This window comes from Ursus maritimus, unplaced genomic scaffold (assembly GCF_017311325.1).
Source record: "Ursus maritimus isolate PB19 unplaced genomic scaffold, ASM1731132v1 scaffold_1, whole genome shotgun sequence".
In the NCBI taxonomy this organism is placed as follows: Eukaryota; Metazoa; Chordata; class Mammalia; order Carnivora; family Ursidae; genus Ursus; species Ursus maritimus.
Window position 1 is genome coordinate 50,838,258 of NW_024423343.1, and position 27,625 is coordinate 50,865,882.

The 27,625-nt window shown below is 38.0% G+C and overlaps 1 protein-coding gene across 4 annotated transcripts in view; it reads right to left on the reverse strand.

Annotated features, from left to right (window-relative positions):
• Positions 1–12,391: 12,391 nt before the first annotated feature.
• The window catches only part of UBE2E3 (ubiquitin conjugating enzyme E2 E3), an 88,378-nt gene continuing 73,144 nt past the window's right edge, over positions 12,392–27,625 (reverse strand). For all 4 annotated transcript variants that reach the window (XM_040643272.1, XM_008687206.2, XM_008687207.2 and 1 more), the window contains exons 4-6: positions 18,115–18,247; positions 14,219–14,366; positions 12,392–13,024 (exon numbers count right to left, since the gene is read on the reverse strand). In XM_040643272.1, the coding sequence (XP_040499206.1) occupies positions 12,927–13,024; positions 14,219–14,366; positions 18,115–18,247 (379 nt within the window). In that variant the 3' untranslated portion in view covers positions 12,392–12,926. The remainder of the gene's footprint in view (positions 13,025–14,218; positions 14,367–18,114; positions 18,248–27,625) is intronic.

Here is a 27,625-nt window from a genome sequence, read left to right on the forward strand (position 1 = left end):
CAATGTATTAGCACAAGCAAAAACAATGTTCTAATAGTGAAGCGTCGTGCCGCACTCAAACATGTAATTATCCATACAATTTGCAATTGTCTTGTTTTACTGCTTAAAAAAGTCTTTCCAGATTCTTTATAAGGCCCAGTATTTTACCATTTTTTTTCCATCACTACAATGTTTCTGCAGTGTTGTTCATTATTTTTTTGTTCAATTATATAATTGAGAAAATTCAGGGCCAGAGAAGTTAAAAAAAAAAAACAACAAAACCCTCCGTAGAGAACAAGACGGTAAGAAAGAAATTTGAAAGCGTAGTTACTCTGCTACAGGCTGGTGGTTAATTACACTTAGGGCTTTGGGCTCTAGAGTTCAGTATCCTCAAGACCCACAAGTTGGAACTGAAATTATTATTGGGCGTTTTACTCACATGCAAACTATTGTGAAAAATCAATGACTTCTATTTACTTTAAGTGATAATTCAACTAAAATTTAAAAGTTGTGATCTCCATATTCATGTCTTTCAAGAGAAACTGTCAAAATATGTCAGGCTCCAACCCTTGGTAATTCGTTCTCATATATGTATAATACAGATTTCATTTGAAGATAGAGCCTTATTTTGGACATGATTTTAAAGATACCTGGGCAGGATCCCAACTTTGGAGCTAAGGTTACTAACCCTACTGTGTTGAATAAGCAGAGTGCGGTGATTTTCAGAGAAGTCATAGGTCATTTGGGGGGGGCGGTGTCCTCCTAAGTCATTCTTCTAGTTCCATGCTTCCGACGCACGCATATGCCACTATGTAATAGACAGGAACGGAGTCTTCCAGGCATGTGCAGAGCTGTAGCTGCTCAAGAAGAGGTGATTTACCAAGAGATCAGTCCATGGGTAGGTAACGTGACACGAGTCTAGAGGAGTATGTGTGCACAATACATTTAATGTTAGGAAAAGATCTTACAGTAACATTATAGAACCAATACTAATATTCTCACCATGAGAATCCACCAGTCTTTGCGGGAGTGGCTTCCCAGGAAAGGTAGAGAAAACAGAGACACGTCTGATTTACAGAATCTGAAGAAACTTTTTATTGATCTCTTTATCCTTCCAGCATTATGAGAGCAGGCAATACAGTATTTTTAATCCAAGCTCAAAAGAGTGTACCTTTTCCCAAAACTGAAGTGGTCTGGACGTTTTCTTCACAGTACAGTACCCTCCCCTAAATCAACTATCATTGTCCTCCATCAACATCATAACCCACAACCGAGTGCAGAATAGGGGTGCTTTTGCTCTTTTTCTTCAGAGATCCCCACTGGTGTGTTTTCCTGCGGGCTGTTGGCATCCTGTATTTAACACCCAGTGTTCCCCAAAGGATAACCACAGAGTTACATAAATCCTACTTTGAAAACACATGAAGAAGGAAAAGTACATTTCTAGCTAATCACCAAGATGGCTCTAACAAGCTGCACATCAAAAGGAATACAAAGCGATTTCTAATTTTAAGTAACAAAATATAGGGCTTTAGAGAGGTTTCCCGTTGCAGTCTTCCAGCCAGGCCTCGAGTAAGGAAATGCTGTCTTTGCAAGGTGCCTGAGAAGAGGTGTTAGCCACGGGAATAAAATGAAACCGGAGACGACGACCAACATGAGACTTAAAGACCTCTACTCCTTTAAACTTGCGTCAGTATCATTTGCAAAGCTTCCCTTTTGATCTTAACTAACGTTAGCCTAGCTAACAGTTAACTTTAAATCTGCAAAGTTTGATATGCCTGTGTTTAAATGTGGCCAAATACTTGTTAATCTTACTGGAAACAAATCACTGTAATGAAAATAAAAACAAGGGGTGCCATATGCCAAACTGATACACAGCGCTTACCCACTGATTATGTACTTACCTACACCTGTAATGTCATCTTAGGAAGGCGCTTACCATTAATACATAAGCTAAAACACTTCCAAATATTCAAATCCAGCAAAAGAAAAAAATGTACAAAGTTGCCCACTCATCACTGAATTATTCTGGACTGAACAGAAGGTTCAATTTCAGCACTGCCAAATGCTCTTAGGCACAGAAGCAATGCACCATCTGTCTTGAAGCACCAAGTATATCAATTCCGATTTAAAATACTGGTGTGCCTAGCAATGTCTCTTAAGCAATCCATTTTCTGAGGCTTGAAACTTAACATGGCCAGGAACAAGGTTACATGCATCAGGACTTTGAGCTGCTAGTTGTAAAAGAAATTATAAAAATGTCAGAGCATCAGGGCCAGAAAGCCTTGAAGAGTAAGAGGATTAAGGAAGAGTTCTCAATGAGTCACTACTGCTACTTCTCTGAGAAAATATTTTTAAGTGATAGATAGCACTGTGGCCATTGGCAAGAGTGGCTCTGAGACTTCAGGATGGAAGGCGCGCATCCGAAGCTGGCACTGAAATGGATGGGGCTTCATCTTGGGAGCGCACTGCTGCCCGGACAGAAAGCGAGGCCTTCTCAGCAGTTTGCCCTTGACTCTGAAAACAATGGGCAACCACTCAAGCAAGTTTTAGGAGCAAGGCGTGTGCTGATAAAGTGCTTACTCTGGGAAGATTATGGTGATGGGGGTGTGAAGGAGAGAGCATGGTCCTTTGTATGGACAAGAACTTAAAAGGCTCCTAGAGATAAGGAATAACTTGGGGGGTGTGAATACAACAAGGACTGGAACATACGGCTACCTAATTTTAAACAATAAATGAAGATAATAGGGGCGCCTGGGTGGCGCAGTCGGTTAAGCATCTGACTCTTATTCTCGGCTCAGATTTTGCTCTCAGGGTTGTGAGTTCCAGCCTCACATTGGGCTCCACACTGGGTGTGGAGCCTTCTTTAAACAAATAAAGAGATTAGAACTGGAAAGGAGAACAGAACATGAAAACATGTCCTTCAGAAATAAGGAAAAAAGACAGCAACGGTTAGCCTGTATAGGATATGTGAAATATTCTACAGGACATTATTAACTTTAGAAGAGTCATGCCCTATTTAATTTCGGATCCTAAGCACAGCTGGGTTTAAATGTACAATAATCACAGCAAAGGTACTGTCCCAGCAAGACTCAATCACGAAAGAAAATTTAACTTGTAACAATTCGTTAACTCTTGACTCTAAGCAAAATTAAGTGGTTGAACCAATGATGAATCAGGCCTGTCTGACTAGGTTTTCAGAGCAAATAAGCTAAGCTATGCCCCCTTTCTATGTATGGATCCTTGAGAAGCAGGAAGTCAGGACAGCAGCAGGAAGGTGGGAGCCCTGGTCGTTAAGTCCACTGACCCTTTGCTTCTCTGGAAATGAAACCTGCTCTTCAACTTCTCTACTTCCTGGGTAAGGAAAGGCTTCACCCAAAGGGATGCAGGCTGGAACTGGGAGTGTCTTACCATGGGACTAGAGAAGACAGAGAAGAAGTCAGGGTAATAGGAGTTGGTGTTACTATGTCTTTCTCTGACCATCACATCCACAAAGCAGACCCAGGGTAAAGAATGCTCAATTTCCTAGAATCATCTGAATGGGCAAGAAGGGATCTTTGATAAACCATTTTGCTGTACTCAATTAAGAAAAGTCTTCTGCAAAATAAATAAAATCTTTTAAAAAGTGGGGGGGGGGGTCACCAGGGTGGCTCAGTTGGTTAAGCATCTGCCTTTGGCTCAGGTCATGACCCCAGGGTCCTGGGATCGAGTCCTGCATCGGGCTCCCTGCTCACCGGGAAGCCTGCTTCTCCCTCTGCCCCTTCTCCCCACTCATGCTTGCTCTCTCTCAAAAATAAATAAAATCTTTAAAAAAAAAAAAAGGGGGAAAGAAAAGTCTTGTGCCACATCATCTCTCCAAAGTTCTCTGTACTCACCTAGGACATCCCTTTTCCTGACTAGACTATGATGAGCCCTTTAAGAGACGTATGTTTTCTGTTTCCAGCATGTAGAGCAGTATTAGCTTTCAATAAACACTCTAGTTAAATGTGGGGTCAAGATAGATTCTTCAACGACAAAAGGAAAATCATTCGAAGGAAAGAAAATATTAAGGTGCTTAACAGTTGCTGACCATACTTGATGGATAAAAAGAGCCATTCCAAATGGTACTGGAATTTTAAGTACTTCATTATTAACATGCTAATTATGAAATCAAAGGCCCATCTAGATAAAAAATCACTTCATCGCACACTGATTCTCCAGGGCACCGAGGGGTCACAAACACACACGAGCGCTGGTCCCGCCATCCTGTTTCAGTCACTAACCACCATCTCATGGAGGCAGAAACGCAACGGGAAAGCTTCCGGCTGCGTCTCCCTCCAGCCTGGACCTGTCCTCTTGTCCTCGGCCTGCTTTCCCGCTGACTGCGGAAGATGAGATGTCCGAGGTCCCAGCGAAGGACAACAGCTTCACTGGTGTCTGAGATCCCATCCCCTCCCGCCTACCTAGAATTCAAGAATTCAGTGAAGGCCTAGACTGGGAATAGACGTGGGGATACTGCTTCCCAAACAGTTAAGTCTAGTCAGAAAGAGATAAATGTCCAAGGCAAGTGCAGGGAACTTTGCAAACACCCTCAGTCAACAGTGGAGCAGATGATGTTCTCCAGGACACTGCCTCTCTGCCCCACTCATTCATTTCTTCCTTCCCCTCCACAAACAGTTTTCTTTTATCTAAAACAACAAAACCCCACAAAATTCCAACTATTCCCTATCTCTCTACTTTACTGCAGAATTGTCAGGTGTCCCCCGTTTCTCTTTCCATTATCTTTGGCACCACTCCAATGGAGCTTTTGTTCTCACCACTCCAACAGAACTGCTAATAAAAGTCACTAATGTCTACCAGCCGTCAGTGGACACTTCAGTCCTTCTCTTATTTGACTTATCGGCTGCACTGGATCCAGATCACTCTCACCTCCTCCACGAAACTCCTCACTTCCTTTCCAGGAACTCATAGGCTCCTGGGGTTTTCCTCTTATTTCTCAGGTTCCTGCTCCCTCCTGGGTTCCTGGCTTAATGTTGGAGTGCCCACACTTCTTTCTTCTCTAGCAGCCCTCATTTCCTCGATGACCTCATACAGTCTCATAGCTGTATCGCCTCTGCACGCAGGAGTCCCACATATACACGCCTGGCCCAGAACTACTCCTGAATTCCGGATTTGCATATCTACGGCTCTGACACCTCTATTTGCATACTCAATAGGCATTTCAAACTTCACCTGTCAAAAACTGAGCTCTCAATTCTCCCCAACCCTGCTCCACCTCCAAGTTCCTCATTTTAGTTAACTGCAACTCCAGCCTTCTAATTTGCGCCAGTGCCAAACCGATTCCTCTCCCACACCACATAGTTAAATGCATCATCAGTCTTGTTAGCCCCACCTTCAACCAGCATCTGATCATTTCTCACACCTACTATTACTAGCACCTACTACTGTTACCCAGGTAGAAGTCATCACGATCTCTTACCCTGCTCCCTCCCCCAACTTCCCCTCCACCAATTCTCTTCCCTAACAGTAATCAGAGATTCTAATAAAACACATCATATCCTATCACTCTGGCTAAAAAACCTGCCAGTGGCTTCCTGTCTTACTCAGATTCCTACCCAGCTCCCTACAATGGACGACTAGGCCCAACGGGATCTATCCAGCTGTGCCAGTCCTGACCTTGCTTCCACTCTGCCTACTTGCTCTCTTCTCCACCGGCCCCAGCCCTTGCTGGTTTTTGCATGCACTGGGCACGCTCTCACCACCGGGTTTTTCATTTGCTATTCCCTTTGCCTGGAATACTCTTTCCCCGTGTGGCTTCACTCTCCCCATCTTCAGCTCCTGACTCACCTCTTTTGGTCAGATCTTCTCCGACCACCCATTTTATAACCACAATGCAACCTCCCCTCCCTTTCTCCTGCTCAGCACACCGTGCCTCTTTTCCTTCCCTGCTTTAGTTTTCCCCACAGCAGTTACCATCTAATACACACAATTTTTTTTTTTTTTACTTTTTAAAAATTTTGTCTGTTTCCTTGCAATGGCAAGTAAACACCATAAAGACAAGGATTTTCAAGTGCTTTGTTCACTGCTATTCCTAAGCACCTACGACAATATTTAGGAGAGGGCATAACTAATAACTTATTGACTAAGTGAAATGAATCAGATCCTTGATTTCTAGGGGCTCATGATCAAGAAAGATGACACACAAACACAAATAAAATGTGTCATTAAAAAGAACATCATCTTGGGGCACCTGGGTGGCTCAGCTGGTTGAGCATCTGACTTGGTTTCGGCTCAGGTCGTGATCTCAGGGTCCTGGGATCAAGCCCCACGTCGGGCTCCGGGCTCAATGTGGAGTCTGATTAAGACTCCCTCTCCTTCTGTCCCTTCCCCCACTCTCTCTCAACCCCCCTCTCCCGAAAATAAATAAATAAATCATAAAAAAAATATTATTATCTCACATGTATATTTTAAGTGACTTTTACCATTTGGGAGTTGAGTGGCCAGAGTTTAGCAGAGAGGGAAAGTGCTCTAAAAACATGATAAAGGAATCAGGTAAGGGATGCCAGTGATAACCTGACGTAGCGCTTTATTCCCTCGTGTTCCTCACTACTTTTCTTCGTCACTTTGTAGACGAAAACATGAAACGTTCATATGAAGACTTGTCAAAAACACTGAATTTCAGCTACTAAGGAATCTAATTTTCCTTATACCTGTGGCCTCATAATTGTCAGGACTTCTCTTGGTGCCAAAGCCTCTCAGTAACCCTTTTCTCCACAGGTTTACCTTTCTCCCCTCTTGGTCTGAGGTGGATGTTACACGTTACAGTGAGTGAGAAATTGCTGGAATTACATTTCTGGAATTGGGGAGCTTATACCCACTCACCTTTCAATTATACCTACTGATGTTACATGTCACTCAATAACATGGGGCAATAAAGAAAACAAATAGCCTCTTTGATTCTTTACCTTATCCCTTTTCTCACAGAAGCTAGTCGTGGGGAAGCAAGATAAATGAGAAGACAAATAATATTTCAATAACCAACTTTCAACACTCCTCAAGGAATGCCCCTTCATACTACTATATAGTACAGTAGTTCCTTACTACACTTTTCCCTGAAATAGTTCTCTGAACAGAAATTTTTTCAAAGGCCATAACTTTTCATTTTCCTATTAGATTTTCCTAAAAGACTACTGTAAGCAGATACGTGTATTCCTTTGTGTTTTTTTCTTTTTACAAAATAAAATAGGAGAAATATATCAGTTCAAGAAGAGAGTAATGACAAAGGAAAATTATGTAAACTCTGTAGGACAAAATGCATTTTGGTATATTTAAGGACTTTAAAAATTACAAGATTAAGTTATTCTCCATTTTAAACAAGTAGACATCGAGAAGGTTAGGGGAACAACCCATTGCTACTTCAGATATTTCAAGTTAACAGGACTATATCCAACACTTACTACATATTAAGCACTGAATCAGTATGATAAGGAATTAAAGAAGACATGACTGATTTGCTTCACATGGTCTCTGGATAACCTGCTGGAAAACTTACACCTATGACATAATATCAATTCATTCAGCAAACATATATCATGTTATATATTACACTGTGATACAGAGACAAGTAGAGATACAATCCTCTAAATATGTGTACATACACTATCCAGAAATATGTGTAAGGTATTAAACTGAAGGTAATAAAATGCCAAAATGCATGCTACAGACACTAGGTACCTAACAGTAGTTTGAAAGACAGTAATTATTTTAAAAGCATCAAATAGTATTAAGTATGTTTAATATCACATAGATTGGGTAAAACTTAACCAAATTATTATACTAATATTTTTATAACTAAATCAGCAGGGACATCTGTTCAATTTCTCATTCAACAGAAAATGGATACACATTAGCAAAGATGTGTTCTCCTCTGCTAAGATGAGGGAAAAATCTTAGCTGGACAGGAAATGATAAACCATTTAAGGGTGTGACAATGTATGCATCTCTGTATGCATCACAGTGCCCAAAAGGATCTTCGATTAACAAGCACCTAAAATGTGCAGAACGAAGTGGAGGTCGGTTAAGGCATTCTAGAGCCTAACCAACCTCCACCCCCTCCAACAGAAAAAAAAAAAAAAGAAAGAAGAGAAAAAGGGATTCTTGCCGAGGAAGGCACCTGGCTTGTTGCTGGCACTTGGGATATATGCCCATGCTTAAATTCTTTTTATTATATCTGATGTTTGTGCACATGGTGTCTCAGAGAGACAGACAAAAAGTACATGATAGTAAAATGGAAAGTTTCCACGGAAGGATCTGGACTTGAGATAAACTTGAGGGATTGGAGGATTTAGGGGAAAAACTGCTTTTAATGTTGTGTCTTGGGTAGACTGGTATAATCGGCTTTAGCCTTACTGGATTTCAACAAGGTAACCTATAGCTGTGGAAGACTTAAAGTAAATTTAAATACCTCCAAATATACTCATTGGTAATACCTAGATTTGTTGACCAATTCCTTTGCTATGCCACAGTTCTGTTTACTTCCGAATATATCCAGGGTTAGGACCCAGAGCTCTGCTGCCTAATCAGAGTTAAATCACTCTTTCTCATATACAACTAAATTAACCATAAATACTGTCCAAGGATGTTTACACTGTCCGGGCGCCTAAATCTGGGTAGTCTCTTGCTAATTTTTTTTAATTCTGCCTAATCAGAGTTAAATCACTCTTTCTCATATACAACTAAATTAACCATAAATACTGTCCAAGGATGTTTACACTGTCCAGGTGCCTAAATCTGGGTAGTCTCTTGCTAATTTTTTTTAATTTTCAAACTTCGCTTCAGAATGTTTCGTCTTATACCACTTAAAAATCACCTGGGGCTTCCCGTCACATGCGCGCCTGGAGCCACCAGCAACTGCGAGCCCAGCAGAGGGCAAACTGAAACAAGAGACCCTGCTCAAAACAGAGGCCATCCCCTTCAGAGAAGTGCTCGTGAGTTTACGGAGAGCATCAGGGAGAGAAAGAGGAAAGTGAGTTAGGTGGTAATACGCATCCACCTTCGAGGATCACTTCTCATCTCTAATTAACAAGGTTGGTTCTGTCCGACAAGGCTTTAACACTACCCATCACTGCTGGCAATCTGGTTTACAAACCAGTCTCAGAAATCCTGTTTTTTAGAAATTCATTTTACAACCAGCTTGAAAGGCCTATGTAGATCACTGAAGAACTTTACCAAAAAAAAGTTGACAAATTAGTTACAAAAAATTGATGTTTCAAATAATGCCTATATATCAAAATGTATTTATGAATTATTTTTTATTATTTGGGAATTACTTGGAAAAAACCTAGTAATTTATTTAGACATGAAACAAATCTACTTATTCATATATTCTACTCAACCAAAAAAAAGAACACTAACTGAAATATGTGGGTAATGTAATCATTATAGACTCATTATCTCAGCCTCTTAAAATAATCTGCGTTGGTTTTATAAAAATAATGTTTTCATATCATGCCATAATTCTGTCCAAAGACCACAATATAAATGTCAAGTGAAAATGTGTTAATGCACTGCATTAACATAACTACAACACAAGTTAATATATGAAGTCACAGGACTGAAACTGACTTAAATTTTACAGTACAGTCATTCTTATATTGTTATAATACGTTTGGACAAATCGGTGGGCTGACTCTAAGTCGAACACCTCAAAGTTCTTATTAGAACTTTTAGGGTCAACCCAAACCGCAAATGCCTACACAATTTTATCCATGTGATTATTTAAGATTTCCTGCTTAAAAAAAAGCAACGTCTAGATAGCTTGGAAAAGGTAATCATTACATGTTTGATACCTATTTATCAATATGAATTTCCTGATGCACTTATGTGATGTATAACTAAAAAAATTTAAGATAATATCATTTATGTCACTTTCTCAATTAATAAGGGAAATTAGTGATGTTAAAAGTATTCCTATGACAAATATCTAAGACAGAAGATAAACATATCTCATATTCATTGGAATTAATTAATAAAGCCTTATTTTGTAAAGTTACATTTGAGACTTTAAAGCAGAACTTAAAATAAGAATTTACTAAAATGCAAATTGTACTTTATCCTAGCGACTCATTATCAGAAGTTATCAATCTATGCATATCTGCTGTTACATAGATACAGTCAATATTAACTGTGATGTTACAAACCACGACTAGGTGAAGAATGGAGACTGTACTTCCCCATCATACTGGCTGTGTAATCTGGGCAAGTTACTGAACCTGTCTATGCATCAGTTTCACTCTGTCAACCAAAGATGGTTAGAGTGTCTCCTCTCCTAAAGCTCTGCAGGGGATATTCAGTAGCTAAGCAGTGGCTGGCACGCAGCGGCACACCGCAGGGCTCCTCTGAGGGCACGTGACCAGAATTCTAGCACGCAGGCTCAATGCAATGCACAAGGCCATGACTACTCTTGAACACTTACAAAGTTACATTTGGACTTTCACTTGTAAAACTTCTTAATGGATAAGAAAAAAATCTGGGTTCTGAAATATCATAATTTACATCCAAAGCCAAGTTTCATGGTGGGGAAAAAACCCACCCTATTGGTAGTATACATAAATAGCTATGCAACTGAAAAGCGGACCTACAGTTTTTCAGAAATAGGAAACAAGGTAAAAAAAAAAAATCCAGGATTTTAAGAAAACCTAATAGTAAAACAAATGACAACTGTTATTTTTCAGTCAATTTGAAATTTTAGCCTGTTTCCTGAAAGAGAAAGCAGAACAAGGATAACAATAATGTTACAGAATACAAACTACTGAGTTTGAGGGCTAACAGAGAATAGGGAGATAATCAAATTCAACTTTTGTTTCATATATGAATAAACTAAAACTCAAAGAAGTTACAGTGTCTTATTCAAGGCCACAAAGGTAGTTTGTGAAAGAGCCACAAACATTTTTAAGTAACCAGTTCCCTCTTCTCTGTCCCAAGTGAGTATGGGGTATGGCCTGTAAGTACCAAAAAGGCTGGTGGTAGTAACTAGAGGGCTAACAAATGAAGGAAGTCTAACGATAGCATCCCAAACATCCTAATATTCATTATGATGAAAGCTTTCCTGGCATCAGGAGAGAGGTTCATTACTCTAGGATGCAGAATATACGATACTGGAAGTGGGGAAAAAACAACCTTCTGCAGCTCACCACCGGAGAAATCCTTACAGTTTACATAAAAGGTCCCCACTCTCATCACACTGACTTGAACTCCATTATCGATTATTACCACCTAAAATAGTCATGGCTCAGAGGCTTTCACAGACCTAAGCCTGAATTCTTCAAAACAGTATCTACTTGCTTAGTGTTCGTTTGTAATATGGAGAGATGGGGTGCGGTGGAGGGAGTTAGTGAAAAATACACATATAGATATAACTTTATTTTTACCCTGATTTAAGACTTCTGTTGACAAAACCTCAAGTAAGAGACCCACTACTCTTAGTGAGGGTATATGCAACTATAAATGTCTTACTTTTATTAGCTTGAAGCTATGTATTTTTATGCTAATAACTCCACTCTATAAATTTTAAGATGGTACCCTAAGCTCCACATTTAGGACTGGAGAAGACATTTGCCCCACATTGCACAACCTCTGCTACAGGACCGGAGAATTACCTGAATAATTATCATAGTCATAGAAAAAAATTAAACACATTTATAGTGTTTACCAAACTTGAATATTGCAAAGTAATTCTAACTCCTATAAGAAATCTAATATTTAATCATCGTAATCAAAAAGAAGGAATTTATATAAACTGTAAAACCCTTACAATTTAGTTATTTTTTCAGATGAGATATAAATGCCACATCTACACACCAGTTCAGAGTTCCATTCCGCTTTCAGGCCAGACAATGGTTTGTGTTCAACTCTGCCTCTAGCTTATCTGCTGGCCAAGTGCCATGATAAGAATGGTAATACACACCATACACCGTGAAAATTCACAACCAGGATTAGGAGTAAAGTAAAAAGTGTACCAACAACACAGAAGCACTACCCGATATTTGACAGCGCTGTCCAATGGTGGATGGAAATCACCAGCTGGGAAACAAAATGTTCCATAAGTTAATACCAGATTCCTGAGCGAGTCAAAATTTCATATTATCTTTAGCTCAAATATCACCTTTTCGAAGTAGAGCTTTATGTGTTTTGAGATCAATGATTTAAAATTCAGTTTTACATATTTAAGCTCATTATATTCTCTCATTAGTACTTCAAGGAAAAAAAAACTCTACACATTTAACAAGATTTCAAATGTTTTCAATTTAACAATTCATTTATTTGTACTGGTCCTTAGTAGTCAATCTTCATATCCGCATTTTTATTTCATCAACAATCATCTCAGACACACCTTCTAACAAGACTGACTTAAAATATTACGACAGGAAACTATGGCTTCAGGAGCATGTTTATTGTGTTTGAGATGATACATCAGGTGCTCTCCGAGCTACAAAGGGTAAAAGGAAATCCTCTCATTACAAACTGACAAAGGTAAAAGGTAAAACATTTTTCACAACAGCATGAACCACATACTCAGAAATAGATCTGGGTTTAATACAAATGACATAATTCCTAGTCATCTACAGCTACTTTTATAACTTCATACAGATAATGAATTAGGCTAAAATGCACTATAATATTTGGTAGACTTCAGGACCAGTATCCTTAGTACATCACAAAATACATTTTGATATCCCAAAGAAGCAAGACTTGCAAGTAGGCGTTTTAAACATAACTAATCTACAGCTACAAAGTTCTACTCCTGATAGCATTTACCTTTTTGGGGAGTCTCCCAGTCTCCAAAGGATAAAAGCAGAGAGTAGAATCAGTATAACATATACACAGAAGTCCGTATTGTAAAGGCTATAAAGATTTGCAGCACAGTGGGAAGGGGCCTTCTGCTCCTTCACACCGCATACAAATTCTGTGAATTATGTGGCGTATCTCTTGGTCCACTGTCTGGCTATCCTGTCATGTTCTGCTCTGTTGGTCAAATACTGAGTGGCTATGCTTCCAACCAGAGGATCCGCTGGAAAAGTAGAAAGAACATTAAGAGATATTATACTGTGTCTTAAAGTTAGTTTTAATAGTCTATTAAATTGAAACACTAATTTTTCAGCAGCACCTCGATATATAATGGCTAAATTTTCAAGATTAAAATGCTTCGAATAATATAATCATCTGTGTATTTTAATATTCAAATTTAAAAAGCCCTTTTAACTAAAAAATACATGTTGAGTTAATAAATTTGATTTTTTAATACTACTACTCTTGGCATTTTATTCAGCAATGGAAGTGTGCTTGGTGACTGTATTTCTACCTCCTTCTGGATGTTTAAAAAACTCAAATCTTACAACACAGTTTACAGCATTTCTATCTAGATATTATGCACATTCAGAAGCATTTAAAATATTATTATGCATATCTACTTTCCTTCAGTGCCTTGTTCTTTCACAAAGCTCTCTCAGAGAGCTTTCCCTATCAGTTCATTTAGAGCTGCCTCGCCCTTTTTAATTCTCTTGGGCATAGGTATAGCTGCTAGGCTTACGACAGAAGTAAAAGCCTTTGGTGATTAGTCCAATACGTAGAAAAAATAATTCAACTTCTTTAAAAAATGACCACTTAGTAAGATAATGCAAAATCCCAGGCCTACACATCACTTTTTCAAGTCAACTACACGTGTTAATATGTAGCAATTAAGCATTTCTTAAAAATGTTAGGAACTATGTTATTACTGACTTTATATCTGAGCTAATATAATCATAATCTAGTCCAACTCATCAACTATCACTTTAATATCCACCATTACTACTTCTAAAATACCTAACTATAATCCAAGAAAGAAGGGAGAACAAGAAGCCCGTCATTGCTAAGCGGTTGCTTTAGAGCACAGGGCGGCATGGAAGGAACAAGAAAAGGAGGCACTGGTGCCCGTAATGGCTTTCCTGTCAGACATGGTTTGCACCGCTACATAATTCAGAAAAAAGTCCATCAACGACAGAAAGAAAATAATTATAGGTAGCATGCCCTTAATAAACTAAAGAAAGTTACTGTGAAACTTTTGGTCTATTCTAAATGAAATGGCTTTGATAATTTCCTTGCAAAATGATTTATGCTCATCTTTCCACCAATAACATTTACTTTCTCAAATCCACAGTCAAGGCAACCAAGAACACACTGCTTTCTGTAGCCCCACTGTGTGTGATAATAAAGGCTTGCTTACCAGGGTTGCAATCTGTCAAAAGAGAACAAATCGACAGCAAAACCTTTGAAATAGTCAAAGCAGGACTCCAGTTGTCTTTAAGGATGTCCAGACAGATGACTCCCTGACTGTTGATGTTGCAGTGATAGATTCTGGTGCGGAAAGTAACCTAAGGAAAATGAATGCTTTATTACCAACTAAAACTCTCACCAGCAAAAGTGAAGGGTAACACATCATAGATACTAAATAGAAAATAATTTAACTGACGAGCTAATTAAATACTAGGTTTAAGTAATATCAAAAGTAAATGATTTGGGCGCCTGGGTGGCTCAGTTGATTTGAGCAACTGCCTTTGGCTCAGGTCATGATCCTGGAGTCCAGGATCGAGTCATCGGGCTCCCTGCTCAGCAGGGAGTCTGCTTCTCCTTCTGACCCTCTTTCCTCGTGTGCTCTCTTTCACTCTCTCTCACTCTCTTTAATAAATAAAATCTTAAAGAAAAAAAAAGTAAATGATTTTATTTGGGGCGCCTGGGTGGCTCAGTGGGTTAAGCATCCAGCTCGATCTCAGCTCAGGTCTTGATCTCAGAGTAGTGAGTTCAAGCCCCATATTGAGTGTGGAGCCCAGTTTAAAAAAAAAAAAAAAAAAAAAAAAAAAAAAAAAAAAACGAAAGTAAATGGTTTTATTCAATTCGGCTGAAATTTTTTTAACCAGCAGATTAGGAACTACATTCATTTTACACCAAGCAGCTGATTTGGCTGGTTTGCTCTAACTGAACGATACAATAATTCTATGTACGTATGACCACATATACCATATAGACGTGCACATACAGCTCTGTTTAAAACAGGTGAGAGAGAAGTGTTTTAGTGCCAAAGGCAAGAAGGAACTTTTTACCATAAAACAAAAGGTACATTAGTTTCTTAGTAGAAAAGATCAGTATCAACTCAGCTAATGTCCTGTCATGTATCAGAAAATAGTGGACAAGATTTAGAGGAAGGCTGATGAAATCACTAGTCTATTTCTCCGACTTTCATTTCTGCTACTAGTTCAGTGTCTTGTTAGACTAAGACAGCAAAATGAAATAAGCAAGGTCTTAAGGTAATGAATAAAGGAAGCTAATATATCTCCGAGATATATGAAATAAAAGAGGATAAATCAGGCGAACAAACACTGGCAAGTTGCAAAACAATCACAACTACTAACTGGGTGGCTAATTCTTAATCTGGAGTAGGAGAGAAAAAAAGAAACAAAACAGCTTCTGATCTCTTGGAACTAGCAGTGTACTATAGAATCTCCCAGGTGGGATCTAGAAAGAAAACATTAAAATGCCCCCAAAGTATATTTCTGATAAGGATGCATAATTAAAAACAAGAAAGAAACCAGTGGTCTAGCAGGGGAGGAAAAAGGAAGGACTGCACCTCCAGGACCTCTGTGTGATACAGTACACACACTAGCTTTACAGCTCTTAAAATATGGTTATAGTTGAAGTGAGATCAGCTAAAAGTGTACATACATACCAGATTTCAAAGACACAGTACCAAAAAGAGAATGTAAAACATCACATTAATAATACTCTTACATTGATTTCATGTTCAAAGGACAATATTTTGGATGTACTAGATGTTATTAAAATTAATTTTACTGTCTTTTTCTACCCCTTTTAATGTAGCTCATAGAAAATTTAAAATTACACATGTAGCTTGCATTAGATTTCTCTCGGACACTTCTGCTCTAGAATATGGCATTAATATATGTTTAGATCACCGATAGCTGACATACTCAACAGACGTGTGGTTTATAAACACAACACAATCAATAATTTGAATACTTCTGGGGAGCCTAGGTGGCTCTGTTGGTTAAGCGTCTGCCTTTGGCTCAGGTCATGATCCCAGGGTCCTGGGATCAAGCCCCACAGCAGGCTCCCTGCTTAGCGGGGGAGTCATCTTCTCCCTCTCCTCCTGCTCACTCTTGACACATGCGTACACTCTCTCTCTCAAATAAATACATTTTTAAAAAATACTTTGAATCCTTTCAGCTATTAATAATTGGTGAAGAAGAGAATTTAATTTTTATTATTCCTCAAGAAGTTCAACACCTTATCTGAACTTCAAAAATAAGCAGAACTGTATAGAAATAATTGTACCTAACACCAAGACAAGAACAGAAGTATTTTTTCTTTTTTACTTGTTCAACCACAGATCTGGATAGTGCGTCTTAATACTGTGTCAGACATCTTAGGCAAGAGGAATGATTCAATATGGAAGCGTTAGAAAATTAAAATACCGAGACTTCAGCAAAAAAATTAAATGCTAAATTAAAACATAACCACTATATTAACCAAAACAACTGATAAATCATATACAGAACTATAGTTTGAAACCTTTGTTAGTCAATTTCTATTTTACATTAAAAGATGCCAAGAGAAATAGAAGCCTTTTTCTTTAACAAATCTTCCCTCACAAAAATAATTTTGTAAAAAATAAATCTTGCAAACTTTTTCAAATTTTGCTACCACATTAAAACCAATTTCAAGAAAAATGAGGCATCTAGAAATAAGTATCACCATTTATCAAAGACAGCCATGAACTATTTTCCTATGATTTTGTTTTCTATAATACCGGAAACTTAACCAATGACTGCAAACTGAGCAGTTAGTGATATACCAGCACTTAACATGTGTCATTTTGAATGTGAATACAATTTGTAGTATTATTAACATGAGGGCTTTGTTTCTTTATTTGAACTAGCAAGATATATTCTACATACATGAAAGTATTCAATGAGACAATCGTTTAAAGATCTTAAATTCTGATGGGATCACATAGTATAGTACTCAAAACACTGAGAACTCTAGTTGATAGCAAAATACCTCTAGATGATGGGGAACCTTGGTGTCTGTACTTTGAGGTAGATACCACTAGGTGGAACTGTTGTTGTCTTACTAGATAATGGGAGAAATAATCCTAGGTCTAAAACAAAAGAAACAAACAAACAAAAACCCCTTAATTTTTACTCTCCCCACCACCCCTCAACCCAAGCATGCAAGTGAACGCAGGCATTAAACTGCCACGCAGGCATTAAACTGCTACATGTATTTTAAATAGCGTAGGGAACATAAGGAACTATGTTGAAAGGAGAAACATTTCATCACAGTTAAAGACTTGATAACAACATACTTTTCCCCTGACATGTCAGAAGTCTCTGTAACTACACCATAATTATATTCAAGCTTAATACTGGTGGTTTTTACCTGTTGGCCTGACCACTTTATAATGAGAAGTGAGAGGAAGAAACTATCCAGGTAATTGTTATGTTTAAGACTTGAAAAATAATTGCCAATCATTACAAGGTACAACTCAACCCTTCTGTTAATCCATCTAGTTCATACTGAGAGCCAAATGAGGCATAAACCACCCAGCCACCCTCATTCCCATTACTACATCATATCTACAGAGGGCACAAAGTAAGCTAATTAAATATTATCAGTAGCTTCCCTCTTCTTTGCTATGGGTTTCTAGTTTTGCTGATCTATAAAGGTAAGGTATTGAGCACAAAATTCAAGTTATTTAATTCTTATTTCTGTAAGTTGTCAGGGTTTACTTTTTACCCCAATATGTTTCTCAAGGAAGGTCCATAGGATATTTTCTCTTATAACATAAATCTAAAATGTATCTGCTTTACTGGTATGCAAAGTGGCATACTTTTATTTACAATCAACAAATCCTTTCTGATGATTACAAAGTTATTTGTATAAGGCAGAAATCAATTTCTTTCAGCTTTAAAATTCTTGGTTACATGAGAGCTTCCGTATCAATTCATGAAAAACAATGAAATAAAATGATTACATCAATACACATTTAACCTCTAGAATTCTGGAGAAGGATAAATATTAAAGAATGGACTTCTAGGTTCTTACCTTTGGTGGCTTAAATGGATAATCAGATGAAAAAGTGATATCCAGAAAAAACACACCACCTTCATATACAGAACCTGGTGGACCAAGTATAGTCGATCTCCATTCATAAATGTTATCTCCTTTAGGCCCAGCACTATTTAAAAGAAATTAAAAATCAATGTGTATATCTGTAAGCAATGAATGTTAACATCTTAAACCAATTAAGTATTATGGGTAAATTAGCAACCGAGAGCAATGAGATAAATAAAAAGAAATAACCCCCAATCTGTGCATACATATACGTATAAAATTTTCTGCAAGTATTTCAAATTTACAGAAAAACTGCAAGAACAAAGAACACCAGTATAATCTTACCCAGACTCCCTGTTAGCATTTTGACCCATTAACTTTTTCATCTTCTCCCTCCCTCCCACACATTCTCTCTATGTATGTCTGTATGTATACACACACACACACACCCCGACACCCACGGTGCTTTTTTTTGAGCCATGTGAGAGTAAGCGGAATACATCTGGCCCTTTCCCCATAAATACTTAAGTGTGCACATTTCCTAAATTAACCTCCGATACACTCACAATACAGCTACAATTTCAGTAAATATATCAATAAAACACTTTAACCTATAATCTGCAAAATAATGTTGTCAACTGACCCAGTAATGCCTTTTTAAAAATTCAATTTTCATCCAGATACAGAACCTACTCTTGTGATCATCTGTATGTTCCATGTCGTTCATTTCCTTTAATACGAATCTTTCCACCTTTGACTTTTTTTGAAGAATACAGTCATCTTCCTCCCCATCACCTCCTCCTTTTAATAGAATGCTCATCTTTTTAGAGTTATCTGATGTTTCCTCATAATTAGATGCAGACAGTGCATTCCGACCAAAATAGTACATAAGGGATGTGTTCTCAGGTACCAAGGTATTCATTCACCTATCCCTAATTGGTCATGTTAATTTTCATCACCTAGATCAAGTGCTGTCTGATTTTCCTACTGTTTACTTATTATCATTTCCCTGCATCCAATAAATAACCTTTGGATAGACACTTTTAACACCATGCAAATATTCTGCGCTTCATCAAAATTTCTCCCCTAGATTTAACACCCAATTGTGATTCTTGGCTAAATTAAATGAACTGTATTGTGATGGTGATAAAATCCTGATTTTCCAACTTCAGCATTTCCTCCACATTTACCAGCTAGCCCTTGATCCTTCTCTTTCCCCATTTGTATGAATCTGTGTATTACTGGTGTGGTCTCATGGATTGTTTTTTTTTAAATGATTTATATAATTCACTACTGCCTTTAATTGTTTTGATGCCTAATTTGGCCAGTAGGAGCCCCTTCACAATGGCCCCTCTATTCTTGGGATAGGCTGCTGTAATTTTATGAGTACTTCCTTACTTTCTGACATAACCAGATGTTCCAGGATCCCATCTTTGGAATCAGCCATTTCCTCAAGGAGCCCTGGTTCCTTTTAGTCTCACATTTAGGGAATGTTAGAAACAAAGTCTGAATGCTAGGTGCTATTAAGTCCCAGGCACACTGCATTGTGCTCAACAATACATCGTTTCATTTATAAAATTTGAAACAAGAGAGAGATAATTCAGATAAAATCTAGCCTCACAATTATTTGCTGGTAAGGCACATCCAATACTCCTTAAATTCTCTTCCAATTTATCTACAGACTTCCATTTTCCCTAACCTTTACCATCATAAATTATCTTGACTTTCTGAACTAATGTATAATACATATATAGCATTTCTTCTTTAAAAGTGACCACTAGTATAGAAATGATCTGCATGTTTGTTTTAAAATAAGGGTAAACCAGGGACGCCTGGGTGGCACAGCGGTTGAGCGTCTGCCTTCGGCTCAGGGCGTGATCCCCGCGTTGTGGGATTGAGCCCCACGTCAGGCTCCTCCGCTATGAGCCTGCTTCTTCCTCTCCCACTCCCCCTGCTTGTGTTCCCTCTCTCGCTGGCTGTCTCTATCTCTGTCTAATAAATAAATAAAATCTTTAAAAAAATAAAAAATAAAATAAAATAAGGGTAAACCAGCATTGATAAATCACCCACATTAATCACAATAGGATTTTCAAGTATAGTTAAAATAATTTAACTGTATCTTATTAATTCTGTAAAACAAACTGTGAATTATAAACATCAGGTAAGTAATGCTTTCAATAATCAAATGTGTGCTCTGAGAAAATAGGAAAGGGTACAGAAAACTTGAAGGTATAATCAAAATGTTTGCAGCATGTTTTAAATACCTTTTTAAGGCAGGTACATGAACAAAAAAATCTTACTATTTTGACCTATTTAGGGAAAAACATTTTTTAAAATAAATACTGTTTTATATGTTTCAAATATACGTAGCAACTGAAACTCATCATAATACTGGCTCACTGCTCTGTCATTATTTGAGAATCTGGTATATTTCCTAAGTGAATTTTTATTGTAATTAAAAACATAAAATTAGTACTAATTTGGTAAACAAACAAAAAAGGTTTAACCTGATTCAAGAGCATTTTCTTTTCCAAGTTAATTTTTCCCTTGGTGAGTTAAGGTAATCATGATACAATTAAATGACAGTGTCAAAGACTTCTATGGTATGGCTGTTTTACTAAAATATTTCTAAACTATACATGTCACACTGTGGTGGTGGTGGTAATAATAATAACCTTAGTTAAGGTTTATTCCATCCTTATTACAAGCCAGGCATTGTTCAAAGCATCATAGTGCGTAACTCATTTAATTCTCCTTACGAATCTATGAAGTAGGTACTATTAGTACATTCCTATTTTTAGATGAGGAAACAAAGGTTCAGAGAGTTAAATAACTTTCCGTATGTCTCATAGCCACAAAATGACTCAGACAGAACTTGGACAAAGTCTATGAACTAATTGGTATTGCCCTCAATGGTTTGCTATATTTCCTCCTATTAATTTCAGTGCTGTTACATCTAATTTAATCTCCAAATTCTGTTAATACTTATTCATATAAGAACCTAGGGGGTGCCGTTATCCAAACAAAACAAAATAAAAACCCAAAACCAAACTTCCTCAGTGATGTTTTTCAGTTCTTAGCAGAACTATGCTATGCTTCAGAGGATACACAGAAGTTAAGTTGGGGATTACTGTATTGTAATGAATCACAGAATTTCAGACTGAAAAGAATCTGGTTGAAGCCACCTGCCCCCCCTTTACACTTGAAAAAACCAAGGCACAGAAAGTAAATGATGCATCTTAAATCCCCTCTGCCAGTTGGCAGAACCGGGATTCCTACACCAAATTCGTACTGGTTTTTAAGTTTGCTTTCTTCTCACTTATGCTGTTTTGCCACAGGACAAAGGATATGTTTATTATAGCAAATATTAAATGTGACTTTCCTTGTTGTCTTAGGGGTGACTGAGCAAGGCCAAAGCTTATGGTAGTATGATTCCTTTACTGTTCCAAGAATACTGAGGCTAAAGTGAGTGAGGGCTAAAATCCAGCCCTTGTTTTGGTGCCTTGTTTGGAATAGGGAGCCCTTTTCCTTCTCACAAAGGTGCCATCTGCAAATCAAGACATTCTTGGTGGTGGGGGGTGGGGGGTGAGATGTTGGATGCAAGAGACGACTCCACTCAAATTCAAGCAAAGCATTTTACCCACTAGCACCGGACCTGCCACTGAGGCTTCACAGCTGAGTAGAAAATGAGTGATAAATGTTAACAATCTCAGGACAGGTGCTATTCATACTTTTGCACTATTTTGCAATTCTCTTTCTTTTACACAAGCAGTTCCAGGTGCCATCCTAGATCATTTGTTTTTCCCTCTCTTGGTGAATCATGTTCACAAGAATATCACAATATCATTTCCCCAATCTTTATTAAAAAACAAGCCTCTATTACTCTACCCCTTCCACGTCCCATCTCAACGATCTCTTAGCAGGCTTCTACTCCTCATCACTACACTGAAACAGCAGTCATCAAAGGTCACCAGTGACCTCACCACTAGATTCAATCTTCAAAATTTTCTCTGACTGGCCCAGCAACACTGGTCACAGTTGATCACCTCTTCCTCCTTGATATAACTCATCTGTTTTGCTCCTAGAGTAACATACGTACTGGTTTTCCTCCTAACTTTTCTGGTCCTTCCTTCTCAACCACTAAGCGCTGTTCCTTATCTCCCTAACCTATCAATTTAGCCAGTCGTTCAGAACTCAGTGCTTGGACCTCTTCTCTTTTCTACTCACAGCCACTCTTTTGCTGATCTCATGCAGTTTCAAGACTTCCAACAGCACCAGTAGGCTCTTAATTCCCAAAACCCTATCTCCAGCCCAGATTTTGTATTCTGAGTTCCAGAGCTATACATCTAAATGCTTACTAAACAGTCTTTATTTTGAAATCTAATATTTTGAACCTAATAATTTTGAAAAGTGCCTCATATATAACATGTCCCAAAGTAAGTTCCTGAACTCCTCCTACAATCTTCCCTATTTCAGCTAACGCCAACTCCATTATTCTAGATCCTCAGGGCAAAAGCAAAGACCTCATCTGTGACAACACTATCCCACATCCAGTACACTGGCAAATTCTGCCGATTACCTCTCTCCAAAACAAACTCAAAATTCTACTACTTCTTCCTATTCCTACCATCTCGACCTTGATTCAAAACACCAAAACCTCTCCTGGTTAGTTACAATACTCTCTCTGCTTCCACCTTTGGCCCACTCCCACCACGGCAGTCTATCTGCAAATGACAATTAAGCAAAGCGAAAGTTAGAAAGTAAATCAGATCATGCAATTCTGGTCAAAACTTTCCAAAGCCTTGCCCTCCTATTCTGTGTTAAAGTCAAAACCTTAGGAGACCTACAACACACTGTATGATTTGCTGCCACCAACACTACCACCATCCTTCTTGTCTGTTCCTCTCTTCCTTGTTCAACTGGCTGTAGCAACCTGTTTCTCCCACACCCAATGTACACCTTCACTTCAAGGCTTCCGCACAGACGTAGCTCTGCCTAGAAGGCTGTTCTTCACAATGGCAACATGGTTCAGGTTCCTCATCTTCTGCAGCTCTTGACTAAGTTACCTTTTCAGTGAGGCCCTTCCTGGCCACTCTATCTAAAAATGTCACACAGGATCTCCACACATTTTATGTATTTCTTTCTATTTTTTTCTCCAAAGTATTTATCACTCTCTAACATATTAACCTATTTATCTTACTTATCATCTGTCTCAGTAGAATGTAAGCTCAAAGAGGTTATAACATATAGACTGGGCTCTTTGACTTACAGTGGATTGTGCTTTTTATGCCCGGAAGGTTAGAAGTATTTTAGTCACTCAAAGTGACTGAAGAGGTGCGGGACTTGCCCAAGGTGAGAAGAAATGGAGATCTCAGAGCCAGTTCAGGGGGAGTGGGAGAGGAAGAAGCAGGCTCCAGCCGAGGAGCCTGATGTGGGGCTCGATCCCATAACGCCGGGATCACGCCCTGAGCCAAAGGCAGACGCTTAACCACTGAGCCACCCAAGCGCACCAGAACATTTTCTTTTCTTACCTTCATAAGGGTTCATTTACTGAATTTACTTCACCAATACAGCGAAAGTAAAATTTATTCCAGGTCTGAGTCAAGTTATGAGAAAGTACAGACAAAATTAACAGGAACTTTGTTTACTGAAACCTCAATATGCATAAATGCCAAAAAAAATCAAATTTATTACATTCCATAATTGAGGAGGCAATTTTTGGTTTAAATGCTATTAAGAAGATGAGAAGTACTTTTATTCTATTGTTTTTTTGCCCTACAAACATTCATCCCTCCTTTTAAATACCATGCTTCCTATAAGTTATTATCTGTTCTACACAAAACAACAAAAGTAAAAGGCAGGTAGAAAGTTTAGCTAGAGTGACAAACTTAATCTAAAAATTTTCTGTTACTAGCTGCTCTTATTGTTAACCAGTGACATAACTTTAAACATTAGCAGCATGAGGACTCCTATCTTAGCAAAATCCATTTTCTCATTGCTTGAATAGTAATTCAACAATTACGATTACTGCAAGGGTCATTAACACTATCCTTTTCCAGCACTGGAACGTTTCCCAATACAAGGTTCCAAATGCTCAATTTAATAATGGATTCGCTTTACAAATAAGCATTTTTTTAAACAATGCTTTTATACACACAACTTTTTAGTCCTATACCAAGCTAAATGTAAAGATTTATACTAAAATTCTATGCTTTTTTATCCCTATGGCAAAAAGTCTTATCTTAAAATGAGCTGAACTAAGTTCAAAGAGAAAAGGACATAATAACGACTTAAGACTTGACAGAACTGTCAAAACTACGGTATAATGGTAAGTGTTCCATTTTAAATCATTACAGTGTTAAAATGAATATTCCTATGTATACTGTATAGGATGCATCTGAAATGAAAAAAAGAACTAACACAAAGTTCTTATTGAAGCATAGGTTACATAATGGAAGAGCTTGAACGAAGATGCCATTTTGATTTAACCCCTCCCTGAATTCTAACTCACTGTGTAATAATACAAAATCTATCAAAAATACAAATAAAACCCAAAAAAGAACTATATACACGGAGAGATACTCTATGTTCATGGGTAAGACGACTCAAGTGTCGAGATGCCAGTTCCTCCCAACTTCATCTATAGGTTCAATACAATCCTAGTCAAAACCCCACCAAGTTATTTTGTGGATATCAGCAATCTGATTATAAAGTTTATATAGAGAGGCAAAAGAATAGCTGACACAATACTGAAGGAGAACCAAGTCAGACACTACCCAACTTCAAGACTTAGTATAAAAGCAACAGTAATCAAATCATTGTGGTATTGACAAAAGAACAGAAAAACAGATCAGTGGAACAGAAGAGAGAGCCCAGATATATAGACCCACATAGTCAAGTGACCTTTGATAAAGGAGCAAAGGATACAGAATGGAGCAAAGATAAAGACAGTCTTCTCAAAAAATGGTGCTGGAACAACTGGACATCCTTGTGTAAAAAAATAAAATTTAGACACAGATCTTATACCTTTCACAAACATTAACTCAAAATGGATCACAGAACTACTAAAAAATGCGAAATTATAAAACTCCTAGAAAGAGCATAGGAAAAAACCTATGTGACTTTGGGTATGGCAGTAACTTTTTAGATAAAACAGCAAAGACACAATCCATGAAAAAAAACTGATAAGCTGGACTTCATTAAAATTAAAATCTTCTACTCTGTAAAAGACAATGTCAAGAGAACAAAAGAGAGGTCACTGTAACTATCCCAGCTTCACAGATGAGAAAACCAAGGCTCACAGCAGCTAAGCTTCCCCCAAGTCTTCTGGCTAGTCGTAGGAAGGCAGACGCACTGAGTCTATCTAGGCAGAATAAAAGCTTAACCACATCTCTGTATTTCTTTCCAAACTTTAGGCAATTTGTTTTAAGTAAACAGGTGCTATTCCTGAGTGTTTTGGAAACAGTCCTATTTCTCTAGGTTGGTTGTAATTAGAAGTTCACGACTTATTAGGGAGAGATACAAGACCATGTGAGAGGGGAGATGGCTTAGGAAACAATACAAGAAAATAATTCTACTAAACTAAAAAGACAGACCTAGCTATCTGCTAGCAGATCACAATTATCTTATCTTCCTGTTCCCCTCCCCCAGAATGACCTCTTTCCAGTAAATATAAGACCTGTGAGGTCTGGTGAAAAATGATTGTATATATTGCTTATTAATCCATACTGTACCTTGTGGGGAATATGAATTCACTGAATCTGAAAAAAGTAGCTGAGCTTTTACAATATGCAAAGTACAGTACTTTGCATACTTTCCACAGTAGGTTCAATGGAAAAACAGAAATAAATTCATTCATTCACTAAAGATTTAAGTGTCTACTATTTTGTGCTGGGAACCTACGCTGGAAACTAAAGATATAATGGCCATTGCCTTCAGGGAGATTACCATCTAGTGGGAGATATAAATATCAAATATAAAATGCTTACACAAAAAAAGTAAAACAGAAAATTTGCCACAAAGGAGGGTTATACCTTGCTCAGTGCCAGGGGAATGTGACCTAGTTAGGAAGATTCGGAAAGTTTCACAAAGGAAGCAATGCTTGAGATGGTATTTGAAACACCCAATGGGAGTTAACTACGAAAAAGTAAAAGGCAAGAGCTGGGGAAGACTGAATAGCCTACGCAAATGCCCTGAGGCAGTAAGGACCAAGGTGGAGTAGCAAGGACTAGAAATAAGGCCAATGTGGCAGGAACAGAGAATAAGGGGGAGATAAGGGAAATAGTAATAAATGTCCATGCAGGACCTTGTCAGGCTATATTAGAGGTATTTGGCTTCATCCTAAAAGCAATAGAAAGTCAGTAAATAATTTAAGGGGGGGGGGATGTCATACAATATTAACATTTGGAAAGCTTCCTTGGATTGCTGTCTGAAGAATAGTCTGGAAGAGGACTAGAGGGGCTGTGGGTGGACTACTGTGGTAATCCAGGTGAAGATGGTAGGCTAGACTAAGGCAGTATTAGAGACAAACAGAAGAGGATGGATTTGAGAGGGATTTAGGAGGTAAAAATCAACCAAAGTTATGTTTTTGCAATATGGGACATGAGAAGGGGCTAACAAGAATAGCTCATAGTTTTCTGGAATATACAACTGAGATAGATATAGATGCCATTTACTAAGATAGGGACAGTGTAAAAGGAGATGATTTTGGACATATTGGGATTAAGATGTCTTAGAGATATACAAGAAATAGGTATGTCAAGGAGACATATATCAACAACTCAGGAGTTGGGGCCTGGGCTGTACATATATATTTGTGAAACCTTGGTACTTAGATGGGAATGAAGGTCCTGCAGATGGGATGAGCCACACTGACATAAGGGACACCTGGGATGAGAGAATCATACAGAAGCCATGAAAAGGCAGACCTGCAACAAGTGTCTAAGAGAAGGACGAAGAAAGTATATGGAAGCAAAGCAGAGGAGAGATCAATTACACGAAGAGATACAGGAAGAAGCTGGGTTTGAAAAGGATATTAGAAAAAGTAGGGAAGACTTCGCCTGGTAAAGATACAGGGATCATACCAACTTGCAATGAGGAAAATAAAAAAGTAATCTAGAAAGATCTCCAAAACATATGTTAAATTAAAAAAAAAAAAGGAAGGCACAGAGCAGTGGATATCAATACTTCTATTATAGTATAAACTACAAACGCTATCTGCATGTGTATGCTGGCAATAAGAACGGACGAGACAAATAATGGAAAATGCTAATAGTGGTTTCTCTAAGAAGGATCTGATGCTTTGGGATAGAAAGGAGCCTACTTTTCCCTGTATATTCTTTTCTATTCTGAATTATTTACTTGTCCAAAAAGGTTTGTTTTTGTTTTAGCTTCTTTTTAAAAAAATAAGGGGGAAAAATTCCAGTGAGTTTATATCACTGAAGCACTAAGATTATAGAAGAAAATCTAAACTATAGAGGATTTTAAATATGCAGAGTGAATT